Source organism: Rhynchophorus ferrugineus, unplaced genomic scaffold (assembly GCF_030347505.1).
Source record: "Rhynchophorus ferrugineus isolate W39M unplaced genomic scaffold, kcgeb_rfMv2 rfM8, whole genome shotgun sequence".
NCBI lineage: Eukaryota > Metazoa > Arthropoda > Insecta > Coleoptera > Curculionidae > Rhynchophorus > Rhynchophorus ferrugineus.
In genome coordinates, this window is record NW_027472587.1 from 33,504,242 (window position 1) to 33,518,642 (window position 14,401).

At 32.0% G+C, this 14,401-nt stretch overlaps 1 protein-coding gene across 1 annotated transcript in view; it reads right to left on the minus strand.

The window, feature by feature from the left end:
• The window catches only part of LOC143201100 (uncharacterized), a 196,398-nt gene that overhangs the window by 75,451 nt on the left and 106,546 nt on the right, over window positions 1–14,401 (minus strand). The window contains exon 2 of the mRNA XM_076411945.1: window positions 9,494–9,597. Within this exon, the coding sequence (XP_076268060.1) occupies window positions 9,494–9,540 (47 nt within the window). The 5' untranslated portion in view covers window positions 9,541–9,597. The remainder of the gene's footprint in view (window positions 1–9,493; window positions 9,598–14,401) is intronic.

Sequence of the window (14,401 nt, forward strand, 5' to 3'; positions counted from 1 at the left end):
CATCCAGCAAGAACTGTCAAGCTAAACCAGACCAGCCACATTAACCACTTGGCTGCTGAACTGCAGGGAGTGGGCAGTCATATACTCTCGCTCCAAGACAAATAGCATACTAGTCTAGTATCAAGATTTGCAAACAGAAAACCCTCATCTTGGCATGGCAGCAATGGCTAGAAATGAGTAATTATATGCGACATGTCTGCAATGTGCTTAAAAAAGGGTTTCAAAGATACTAGTCCATAGAACATTTTAGGCATAAAGGTAGTACTATGCATGCTTTGAATATATACTTATATGTGGTATTACATCGTATTTTGTTTATTTACTTACAAATATAGCTATCTGTTTTCAGATTTACCCTATGAAAACGGACATTTCGTTCACTTAAAGATGATACATTTAATAGAAATTTTGTTATATATAAGCTTGATGGAAAAATAACTTCTTTTCTTTAATATACAGGTTTAAAGTTGCATATTTTTAAATATACGTATTCAATAAACTCATACTATACATGTTTCGGCCATAAGATATGAGTAAAAGAATAGGTTTTATCGATTTCTTGAACTATATCTATATTGAAGACATTTATTATCAATATTCAGATCAATTTCCTACTTCGACGATAAGCTAGACAATATATATATATATATATATATATATATATATAAGCTAGACAATATATACCTGTAAAAAAAGGGTTTCAAAGATACTAGTCCATAGAACATTTTAGGCATAAAGGTAGTACTATGCATGCTTTGAATGTATACTTATATGTGGTAGTACATGGTATTTTGTTTATTTACTTCTGACAAAAAAGTATTGAAGACACCGAAAAATATACTTGATACATATGTTCTAACATAAAATTAAAAATTTTATGGATCACGATTTCCTTTGCTATTATTAGCCGTGAACGGTAATGTAGATGTGAGATCGTAAGACCTAATATCAATAAACAATGCTCATGTAATACAAATGAACCACATACGAGACATGCCTTAATCGTTTATGAACTAATTCTGCGGTAGAGTTATTGGATATTCTAACCATTTGACTGATTATTCCATATAAAATGATAACGAGTGTTAATATTCTGGGTTGCTTATTATTAAGTAACAAGGAAAGGGTAAAGAAAATCAAATATAAAAAATATAAACGGGAAAATTTTTGTTACACTCATAAAAATTTATGACAAAATTTTCCATATTCAACGCAAAAACCCTTTTTCCAACAATTTTCCAATATACGGATCTTATAAATACAGTGAGTCTACGGAAGGTCTCCTATGATGAAAATTGTTTTTCATGGAAATATCGTGTTATTGACATTACAACAAAGGCTTCATTACATTGTCTAACGACTCAATGAAACAAATGCTTCGAGAAATGCTTAAAGCTTAATAAAAATATTAAATATGAATTCAGAAAGAATATCAAATCATTAAACTTTTAAAATAAATTAACATTAGAATTCCTACTTAGAGTCCAGTAAAACATATATCCAATAAAACAGCTTATGCACTTTATCAAAATATTTAATATCAATAACTTGGTTTGTTTTTTTTTGTAATTATTATCACTCTAAATGTTTTGAAGAATTTGTAAGCATTTGACATAGAATTTGAATAAGAAGCAGAATGCTGTCTGATGCTTTAGAATATGTAGCGGACTATCTATAAGTCTATAAAATTTGGTTTGTGTTACTACTAATATATACAATATACATAAACTAAATAATAAAGTTTACTAACTACTTTGAATCAAAAGGGGAAATATGACGACAAATTAGTAATAAGGATTTTGAAAATTTTTATTTTCATGAAAAATAATGCGAAAAAAATCTACGAAGGAAGATCCTGTTTCCTAGCTAAAAATGGACCCTAATATTTTCTGACGCTTTCGGAGTCTGTGTATTTTTAAAATTTCCAAAACTAAATTCATCTACGATAGCTTAACTTCTGCTTTTGGCTATTCTACTAAATAGTTAGTGATTAGAGAACTTACTGACCAACCTAGTTGTAATGTTCTAGTAAAGCGATACTCTTAGATGAAGTGAAAAACAATTTTAAAGAATAACTCAAAAGAAGGGAAATTAATAAACTATAACATATTGTGAATGCAGCAAAACTTAGTAATAAGCAAACTAATAAAAATGTAGGTAAATAAAAAGCTATGGTCTTTACTTAGTCTCTATACAAATAATGTTCATATATTAATTGTCATTATGCATTAAATACACTTCATTGCACTGTAAGATTAAATACTTTGATTCATTTGAGTCTCCGACGTGTTCAAGTGTTATCCAAAAAATACAACATTTACATATTAACATCAAGATGATGTTCCTCATATTCTGCACAATACGTTGTTGTGAGAAGCCGATAATGGCGGCAAATAATAGATTATGGGGAACAGAATTATGAGGTGGTTTAAAATGTTCAATTTTAGAGTCATTATTAACATCGTAATTCAACGACAAATTGTCCATATTTTTTGAAAGGGGTGTATTCCGGCTTGTCAAACGTGAAAAGGGTCAGTAAAATTGCCATGTATCTCAGATAAAATAACGGTAATGCTATTTGTAACTTTTCACATACCTTTTTTCTATAATACATCATTCTGTTTGGGCTCAGTCACAATATAGTCTCTCAGTCACATCTAGACTACATTTTATATATATACGGACATCTTTTTTATTTTATTTTTTTAATAATTCTATTAAAACTACACCTATAAACATTTTTTAAATTATTATTTTATTGGAAAAGAAGAAATTCCCATTATTTACGAAATTAGTCAACGTTAAATGACTGCCGCAAATGGATTGTGCATGTTAAACCGATATTACAGCACTGTTGCTATTTTCAATCTGAATTAACTTGGGACCTGTTTCGACGCAACAATATTTCAGTCTTTGTTATATTTCATATTTCCATCCATAGTTTTAACCCGTAACAGTATGTATCTACATTGTATCTAGAAAATATATATTTAAACTAATATCCATAAAATATAGTTTGTAAAGAGAGATGACTTACAAAATCTAAATATACTCTAGTATTGATAATATACATATTGTATGTATAACCTTAATTTAATTGGGATAATAAGCATTAGAGCCCTCGTGAAGAACTTCCACCCTTGAAGTCTCCCAGAAGAAACTGGAAGACCAAACTGCTTTTGTATACAATCCACTGAGGAATCTGGAGGAGAAGCATCAAGAAAGCGTAAAAGCTACTGAAAGATAAAATAGCAGTGGAACACCCAAATGGTGGGTGAACTCACGAATTTTCTGGCAGATATACTCTTCTTTCCATCAAGCACAATTAGCAACCCGTCAAGATCATCAGTCATATATGGAGCAAAACAGAAACAAAAAGATTCTCGTCATAAAGTTTACAAGTTAGCATTAAGACAAGTACCACTAGGAAACATATAGTGTGTGTGCGAATTTGGACGAAATCCACAATTTATAATGTCAGTTTCAGTTTTGACCGAAATAAGAAAACGCAACGGACAGTTAAAAAAAATATTGGATGGTTAATAACTTGGAAACTATAAGAGGTAATTCAATTTGACTAGTGACTTTGTAAACAGCTTCCCTCTTGAAACATTCGTAATCCTAGACATAAAAGCTTCACCTTTATGTACCATTCCATCTGTATTTTTAAGTTAGGTTATTTCATTAGAATTATGTAATTTAATTTAAATTGTTTCGTTAATAAGAAAAGAGAAATACACTTACTTTTTCAAAACAATGTGTGTTACTCTTCTATGTTTCAACACTCAAGTCGAACAATTATTCTTCACAAATCTACTTAATTGGTATAGGTACCGGCAATAAAGAAATAACCAAAATTAACCTAATTCGTCAACTTCTTAACAAGGCTAGTCATCAATATAAATTAACTAGCCCTTAGACATTTCCGCATAGCAACATTTTCCTTCTCCTTTCCTTCCTCCCATCAGATTATACCTTAAGCCAAAAACACCGATGGATTAAAGAGCTTTAGAGAATTTTCTAGTTTTCAGCCTGCCCAAACAATCCATAGTTTTACTGTTGAGCTGTTTGCAATTTGGAAATCACTTGAATGATTCTTGAAAATAAGAGCCTGGTAAACGGCAGATCTCCACAAACTCTTCTAACCTGTTGAGTACAATTGAATCATACTCATGTGATCATCCATTAGATATAAACGAATAGCTTTACATGCTTTAAGAATTTACCATGGGAAACAAATTTGCACACAATGATTTAAATGCATTACTTGAAGAAATCGTCAATGAGAATCGCTATCGACTACAAAATATGCGTCTAAGCCTAGCACTACGCGAATTGGCCTGAATACGAGTAAAGACATAATAATCTTACTTTTCAGCATGACGACGCTCGGCCAGATATGATAAAATTGGTGAAAACATACTTGGAAACATTAAAATGGGAAATACTACTCCATCCGTCGTATTCTTCAGACCTTGCTCCTTCTGATTATTGATTGTTTCGACATATAAGTCGTGACCTGTCTGAGAAACGCTTCATCTCTCATGAAGACACCAAAAAATGGGTCGATTCATATATAGCCTCAAAATATACAGAATCCTTTCGAAGCGGAAGATGCGAAAGATGTGAAAAGTAGCAGCTATCGAAGGAAAATAATTGTAATAAAATACGTAATACCGATTTTTCATAATAAAGTTTTCCAGCTTATCAGAAGGCAAAAAGGAGACATTTCAGAAGCGTATTATAACTAACGATGAAAATTAGATTTGCTACTACAATTCCAATAGCGAAAATATCTTGGGTTCTGCATCGACACCGAAAAGAAACACTCATGTGCTATGCTTATGCGATTCGATTGATTGATGTACTGAAGTATCATTTTTTTGTCAATTGTATAAAGTAAAACTAGTACATTTGACAAGACTGCATGATATAAATTTAACAAAAACCATAGTAATATTTGTGAATGTAAGACCCAATGAATAGCAAAAAAACAAATCGTCTATATGTACTAAGCGGGATTTATTCCGGCTTGTCAAATGCGAGAACGGTCAGTAAAATTGCCAGCCATCTTGGGCGAAGTAAAACTAATGTTATTTGACTTCTCATATTTCCTTTTTCCGTAAAACATCGGCCCGTCTAGCCCCAGCGACAATGTAAAGAAAATCGGACATTATATAAATCATGATATATACTCTACATAGAAAATATCAGACGATATAAATTACGCTACTTTATATGCCATCATAGGATGGTGAATTCGCTTTAACGAATTTAAAACTCAGGATAAAGTTTTTCGGATTGTCAGAAATTAAAATAAAAAATATTTCTAGAAATTTAACTTTATTAATGAATAGGTTAAATCAATAAACTATGGATTGTCCTAAGCGTGGGAAAACGCAATAGCCTGCTGGCAACGGTATGGCCTCTGTATTTTGGGATGCGCTTGGAATAATTTTTATTGACTACCTTGAAAACGGAAGGACCATCAACAGCGACTATTACATAGCGTTATTGAACCGTTTGAAGGACGAAATCGCCGAAAAACGGCCGCATTTGAAGAAAAAGAAAGTGCTCCTTCACCAAGAAAATGCACCGTGTCAATCCATGAACTGGGCTTCGAATTGCTTCCTCATCCACCGCATTCCCCAGATCTGGCCCCCAGTGACTATTTCCTGATCTCAAATCTCAAGTGTTGATCTCAATTGAAGCAAAGGACAAATCGTACTATAAAAATAGTACCGAAAAGGTGGAGGGTTGCTATAATCAGTGTATCACCCTTGAAGGGAATTATGTTAAATAAGAAACATAATTTTGGCAAAAAAATGTTTTTTTTTTTGGTATTTACTACTACTTTTATACTAGGTAGGCCGGGGACTTTTCAATTGACCTGTTATTAATTAGACTTTCTACTATCAATAACTAATACGATTGAAACAAAACGAATAAACACGGCAACTAGACTCCCATCATGATAAGACTAAACCACACACTTCACAATGATTGAGAGAGATTGGCTTGAATATTTTGATGGGCGTATAGCCTGGATCTTGCTCCACTCGACTACCATTTTATCTGGACTCCCTACAAATATAGTCTAAATCTGGCTTCAAAGATTTTAAATTATTCGGTTTAATTTTCCGCAGAAATTTTAGAAGCTCTAAAGTGACGGAATTATACCATCGATCAGAATCTTATCAAATAAACGAACAAAATAAAATGAAAATCTCAACAATAAAATTCAGCGAAACGTGCCCTTAAAACTACCGAACAATTAGATTTAGAACCAAAGAAAACTTGTCCTAGATATTTAGAAATCTGTCTCTAATAGTTCGACAGGAATTCAGTTTAAAGGAGTTAATAATTCCAGAGAAATTAAGAAAATGGTAGCGGAAAAAGGAAATACGAAAAGAACATCTTTAATTAAAAATAACTTAAAAACCGTCAACTGTATTGAAATCTTAGAGCTTAATTGCTATTGTATAAGCAAATTTTATGAAAATATTATTACAAAAAATAAAAGTAATATAAATAAAATCCATATTCTCAAGAAAGAATTCCTAAGAGATACTTTAAATGCACCCAGGTATTATAACAACAATTATTTGCACCAATACCTTCAGATAGGAAATTAATAAAATCGCAAAGGCTGTTATAAAAGAAAATTGTAGGTTAATCAGCAACGTCTAGTAACAATTAATGTTGGAAACTATCGACTGAAATTGACTATCGACTATTTAGTAATTGACTACTTTTTACTATCGACTGTTTCAGTCGCTATTTCTGGTTCGACTGATATTGCTACTTTTTACCAGTGACTGTTTCAGTAGACTGCTTTCAGTCGCTATTTTCGATCCGACTGATTTTGGTACCATTTACTATAAACTGTTTCAGTGATACGTTTAGTTAGCATTTTTGGTTCTACTTGTTTGATTCGATTGAATTTTAACGTTCTGGCTCTATCGTCCTAGCCGCGACTTTAACAAAAATGTACCCTATTTATACTTACATAGATTTATATATAATATATGTAGATGCTTTTTTCGGTAGTTTGCTTGTAAGTAACAATATATTATATATTAATATAGCAGCATTTTGGTACGATATTTTTCAAGATTGTTAATCATTTAAAAATAGCCACAAATGTTTTATTGTATTTTAATGTGTTAATTACTATTTTTAAATAATATAGTAATAATATAAATAATATAAATAATATAATACTATAATAAATATAGGCAATACAATAGAACTTAAACAAAACCTAAAAACTAAAGATGTACAACAACCATAAATACTATATAACAATTAAACATATACCTTATTATACCTTTTTTTTACCTATACATAGAAACAAAAACTAATCCATAGCATAATTACAAAATTATCTGAAAATAGTAAATACTATTTTCAGTCGCTAGTTGTTTGACTATCGACTGTTTTGACTGTTTTCTGTCAATAATTCCCGACGTTATTAGCAATGTTTTAATAAAAATGTATATATCACTCGTTAGTGTTGAAAACTTATGTGAAAATGCTTGCGTAAGGAAAACATGAAAAATCCCTTTACTTTATTCTTATTTTGAGATATCATTTTGAGGCGCAAGCCTCAAAATGATATCATTAATCCTACAAATCATAAATCTCACAAAAGTCTCCAAAAATCTATATGATGTCATTATTAGAGTCGCATAAGGATGTTTCCACTCTAATAATTCTGTTATTATAATAATTAATCCTACTTGTAAATTGTTTTACATTAAAAAAAATTATAAATGTTTTTAGTTTTTTCAGGAGTTTTTTAGTATATCTCACATATCGTACTTTTTCAACTCATATTTTAATTTAAATGCTTAATCTTAAGAACGTATTCTTTTCAATTTAGCAACAACAAGATAACATTTTATATGTACGGCTTAATTTGAGTTATTATGTGGACATTGTTTTACTCTTTGTATTCATATATATTTTTCCTTCCATTTCATATATACTACATTAATTTGTCTTAATCGAACAAGAACTAACGCAGCACTAACTAAGTCCCAGACCAAACTAATAAATCATTTCAAAGCTTATTCGTTCAATTTTATCATTATTTTCATCAACTTTTTCCATGATGCATTGGTTTAAAAATAAAAAGAGTTCTTCCACTAAAACCATTATAACTTTTAAATTAACCGCTCAATTATTATGCAATTTTGATACGTGTCAGTATTTGAAGGTAGTACTAAATTAGGACTAGGAAGATTAACAGGGGCATCCATATATTTAGAAGGCCCAAGAATCATTGAGTAATATGTGACGTGTATGAATTCTTCTTTTTGCTTCAGACTTTTTTTTCTGTGGATTATTGTACCATTTTCATTGTCATTGCCAATAACACTTTCAAAATTAAACATCTTTAAATCTTATTTTTAAACATCATTAATCATCAATAATGAAATATTAAATAGAAATAATAGGACTACAGGTATAAAATATGGAAAAAATAGCAATGACGGTAGGAATTTTTATGGATAATGTACTAATAACACCTAATTAATCAGACCGGCTACAGAAGATCTTAAAAAGATGTAGTGATTCAGTAAGAAAATACTGAATAATAATCAAAACAAAATGAAAGTGATGGTGGTAACAGAACTGGAATAATTAAATATTCAAACTGAAGATGTAAAAATAGAACAACTAAATATATTTAAGTATCCAGATATAGAAATAGACGGAATGTTGGAAACAAAGATGGAGTAGAGAAAAATGTCAGTGTTCGATCTAAGAGAACCTAGGATGAATGTATTAGGGAAGATGCAGAAGAAATGAAAAACCTCTATCAAAACAATATCAACAAGACAGCAGAGACAGCAAAAAATTAACAGAGCTAGAGGGAACAGACACTAATCACAACATATCTAGACCACTTAGTGATGGAAAAGCTGCTTGTTTTATTGTGATGGATATAAGAATAAGTTCGAAGTTTCTTAGTCTCCATAATTAACTATTACAATGATTCCCAAAACTCTGGAATAGCTCATCCGCTTAACATGTATCATTATCCAGACACTCCTCAAATTTATCAGCAAAATTTTGTTGGATTTGATAAACCAGTTATTTATAGCAACAAAAGGAAACAAAATCAGGACAGTATGAATTCATCTAGTATAAACAGTTTTGAAAAGTTATAATATTTCCTAAATAAGATTTATTTAGACTGACCAAATGAGAAAGGAGAGCCAGCTGACACTTTTAAGAAACAAAACGAACGTTATTTCAATTTTATACTTCTTTTTTTATATTCCTAATACTTTACCATATCTGGTCCCAGCTATAACGCTAAGATCAGACAAGATATAAATCACCATACGTAATCTACATGTAATATATTATAATACATAAATTACCTCCGTTACGCCATATATAATTTTATTTTAAATATCTTCTGACGTGAAACCGTTTAATTTGCGAGCTAGACGACAAAAAATGACACTTTATACATTACCTGGTAGAGCAGCTGCGATAAAACTTTCTCGCGCCATTTATCTCCATATTTCCGCCAAGCCTCAGAGCTGAATCTCTTTATTCGATAACATTATTACGCCATATCTGCAAAGAAAACAAAAAGCAACTTTAAACAGCAATCGGCCGGGCAACTACGTCGAAAAAATGGCAATATCGAGTTGGAAACTTTTGATGAGACGAAATTCGTTTACTCTCGAAGGTTTCCTATTCCCCCGCTCGAGAGGAAACTTTACGAAATGGGACGGATTGCAGAAATTCATCTACATTTCAAATTTATAACTCGTAATTTGTGACTTTTCATTGGAACAACTTTTAATTATCTAAAACAAAGTCGATAAAAATAAAACTAGCGGTTTTCAAACTATTTCCCGAGATTCTTGACGCAAAGACGTAAAATATTGGTTTAAAATGGGTAAAATTTAAGAAAAATACACGTGACAACATCGGTATAAGTTTTAACACGGTTGCCGTTGATATCGTTTTCTCATGAAATTTACATATTCATTAAAAAGGTGCATTTAACATATTTAAATATTGGTTTCGTCGCTCCTTAACAGTGACTGTAACACTGATGATCCGTAATATGTTAAAATTAACTAAAAATCAAATAAAAGTTGATGCGACAACATTGAGAAGTTGTAACATCATAAAATATAATGACATAAGTTCACAGTTATTTTGGGCCGACTATCCTTAAGGTGGGTCATCCACTGACATAGATCCACTGAATGTATTGATTATAACTAAGATACGCTGATGTCCTCAATTATAACTTTGAGCGTTTGATTGTTATTCTATAGTAATTTCATTAAAATAATGCAATTGTTTTAATTGGCATACAAAAATTGTTGTTTCATCGACTTCATCAACCATTAACAGCGACTGTACGCCATTGAAATTTATAGCTTGTAAATTTTAATTTTTCACAACTTTTAACACTTTATCTACAACAAAGACGATTAAAATAAAACTAGCGGTTTTCAAACTATTTCCCGAGATTCTTGTCGCAAAGACTTGTAAAATATTGGTTTAAAATGGGTAAAATTTAAGAAAAATACACGTGACAACATCGGTATAAGTTTTAACACGGTTGCCGTTGATATCGTTTTCTCATGAAATTTACATATTCAATAAAAAGGTGCCAATTAACATATTTAAATGTTGGTTTCATAGCTCCTTAACAGTGACTGTAACACAGATGATCCGTAATATGTTAAAATCAACTAGAAATCAAATAAAAGTTGATGCGACAACATTGAGAAGTTGTAACATCATACAATATAATGACATAAGTTCACTGTTATTTTGGGCCGACTATCCTTAAGGTGGGTGATCCACTGACATAGATCCACTGAATTTATTGATTATGACTATGATACGCTGGTGTCCTCAATTATAACTTTGAGCGTTTGATTGATAATCTATAGTAATTCCATTAAAATAATGCAATTGTTTTAATTGGCATATAAGACTGTTGTTTCATCGACTTCATCAACCATTAACAGCGACTGTACGCCATTGAAATTTATAGCTTGTAAATTTTAATTTTTCACAACTTTTAACACTTTATATAAAATAAAGTCTATTAAATAAAACTACTGGTTTTCAAAAAATTTATTGTCACAGTCAAAAAAATATTTGTTAAAATTACGTAGAGTTCAAGAAATATATACGTGACAACATCGCAACAAATATTAACATCGTTGCCGTCAAAATGATTTTTTCACGAAATTTACGTAATCGTTATTTTTTTCTTTTTAATAGAATTACACAGGCTCTTAAAAGGGTGGTATGTGCTTACGCGCAATATTTATCCCCGGGAGATTAAAACACGATCCCGTCGGGCGTAAATCGAGACGGAGATGTGGAATTATTACTTTACGGACCTGCGGGGTCCATGCAAATTCAATAAGTGCGTCTAGAAATGGGGAGAGCGCGGGACGAAAGTATACCTCCCCCGTGGACAGAGCGATTACGACTTTTCCAACTCCATTACAAGTAATTTATTTAAGTGGTGTGTATATAGACACGAAGAAAGAGAGAGAATCATAACACACAGCTCGTATTTGTAGGAACACCGAACTAATTAATTAAATTTTGTTTATTTGCTTTATCCCCTGTTGCTATTTCATCAATGTAGATACTCCGTATAGCATGGAAAATATAAAATTAAATTTATATGAACCTTCTTACCTGTCATTAGCGCTTTATAATATTTTTCTATCTGCGTACACTATACGAATAATATTTTCTCTCCGTCTCTATTTCTTACATTATTATTTACCTCTATTCGCTTTCATAGACAGCAGTGCCGAGACGGTAATATCTGCAGTAACAGGTCAATTCAAAAGTCCCCAGTGTACCATAGTAAAACACATTTCTTTGGCAATTTTTTTTATTCAACATAATTCCATTCAAGGGTGATTATAGCGACCCTCCAACCATGCCATTTTTGTAGTACGATTTGTGCTTTGCTTCAAAGTAGGCCTCAGTTTCGGCGATCACCTTTTCATTACACGAAAATTTATTACCAGCGAGCATACGGTGGATGAGGAAGCAATTCGAAGTCCAATTCATGGATTTTTGACACGGTGCATTGTCTTGGTCAAGCAGCACTTTCTTTTTCTCCAAATGCGGCCGTTTTCGACGATTTCGTCCTTCAAACGGTCCAATAACGCTATGTAATAGTCGCTGTTCATGGTCCTTCCTTTTTAAAGGTAGTCAATGAAAATTATTCCATGCGCATCTCAAAATACAGACTTCATAATCTTGCCAGCCGACTGTTGCGTTTTCCCACGCTTTGGAATGGGTTCATCGTATGCAGTCCAATTGGATGACTGCCGATTGGACTTTGGAGGGAAATGATGGAGTCATGCTTCATCCATTGTCACATAGCGACGCAAAACCTCAGGTTGATCGCTTGGGCATCTTCAAACACTGCTCCGAATCATCAACTCGTCGTTGTTTTTATGATGTAGTTATGAGCTTTCTCACACCCAAATATTCGTGAATGATATGATGTACACATTCAGTTGATATCTTTAGAGTAACTGATGATTTGTTCAATTTCAATTTACGGTCATTCAAAATCATTTTGTGGATATTTTTAATGATATCGTCGGTAACTCTTTTGGGCGTCCACTACGTTCACCGTCTTCGGTGCTCATATCACGACGTCAAAACTTAGCATACCAATCCTTGATGGTTGATTTTCCTGGGGCAGTTTCCGGAAGCCCGACATCAAGCCAGGTTTTTGCTTCGACTGTATGTATTCCCTTCAAAAAGCAATATTTTATCAACACGCGAAATTCCTTTTTATCCATTTTTTTCACAATAACAAAAGTTGCTTCACTCAAAATGTTATAATTCACAAGATAGCAATCCGACAGCTGTTAAATTTATACACGCATCTTTTGAGGGTTAGGGCTAAATATAAAAAATATGGATTTAATAATAACAGCGCCATCTATGTGTCAGGCCGGGGACTTGGCTTGTTAGGCCTCATCCTGGATAACTATTATTACTCTTATCATTATTTTTAATAATCAATAAAAAAACTCAGTGAAACTTCTTTACAATACTTTTATACCTACCTAAAATATAATAAAATGTATCTGCCCGCTGTGGAGAGAGTCGGAGGGATAAAAAAAGGGAGAACGAGCCGTAATAATTTGTTTGCCTTGTATTTTATAATCAAGTACCCGCGACATGAAAAGGGAAGAGCAGAAGAAATTCGCTAGTAAGTTAATTCCATGGGTCCGTGAGGGGAAGGTCACTGGATGATACTCGAGCAACAAAGGCAGGTCCGTTATTTTTTTTATTTTAAGCGTCAGGGAAGTTAGAAGTACACTTGAAAAAATTCGAGCTATGGCGATTTTTAATGGCCGAATTTAGAAAAAGAATTGTCTGTCCCTGAAAATCGATAAAGTTGAGGAAAGTAACTTATAATAAATATATTCGTCTTAATATTTCGCACAATAGTAATGAAATGGCTGTTCAACAATTTAGAGAAAATTACATGGATTAAAATAATTATAATTTTCATTTTCATTAATATTTTTTGACTTGAAGTTTTACTGTGAAAAATCTGTAAAATGTTTTCTATAATATTATATTATTCTATTCGGGCTTTCCATCTCGATTGGCGTGTCCTTTCATAAGAAGTGAAGTGCTATTCAGACATGTTACGACTCACATGTCAACAAAAGTAGTAACCGAAGGATGAGAAGGAAGGTCTGAAGTATATGGTGGATAAGGTAGTTTCTACATATCTTTTCACCGGTTTTGCAACATGTGGTCGACGGTTGTCATGCTAAAGAATAACATATTGTGCCTTTAATTTGTGAATTCTCATTTTATTCTAGTTAAAAAAAGACACAATGCTGTCTGATTAGTTCGAACGTGAAACCGAACTGGCCCGTCAATGTCGTACGGTTGTCAAACGTACGCAAAATTCTTCAAAATATTATAATCATGACAATGCGTCAGTGTAGTAAAAGATGTATGTAAATCGTTTCCCAAAGAATGATCTCGCTCCTTTCCAAAAATGGGTTGATCAAGTAAATAGTAGTAAGTTACCAGGATAAACCAAAATGCAAATATATCAACGTCATAGTGTCTGTCACGGACATTTTAGTGAAAAATTTAGAATTACCCTTCCTTCACGAACAGATATTAGGGTATATCCAACATTGTTTTTATCAGGTACATATAAAATTATCTATCTACTATATGTCCGTTTATATATTGTTTGTTTACTGAAAATCAAAACCTACTTATGAAGATGTTAGTAGTAATAAAATTCATTTAATATACCAAGTTGTTCGCATGCTGTCAGTGTGATGTCCCTACATAAAGAAGTCTTACAAGAAGGTAATAATTAAGATAA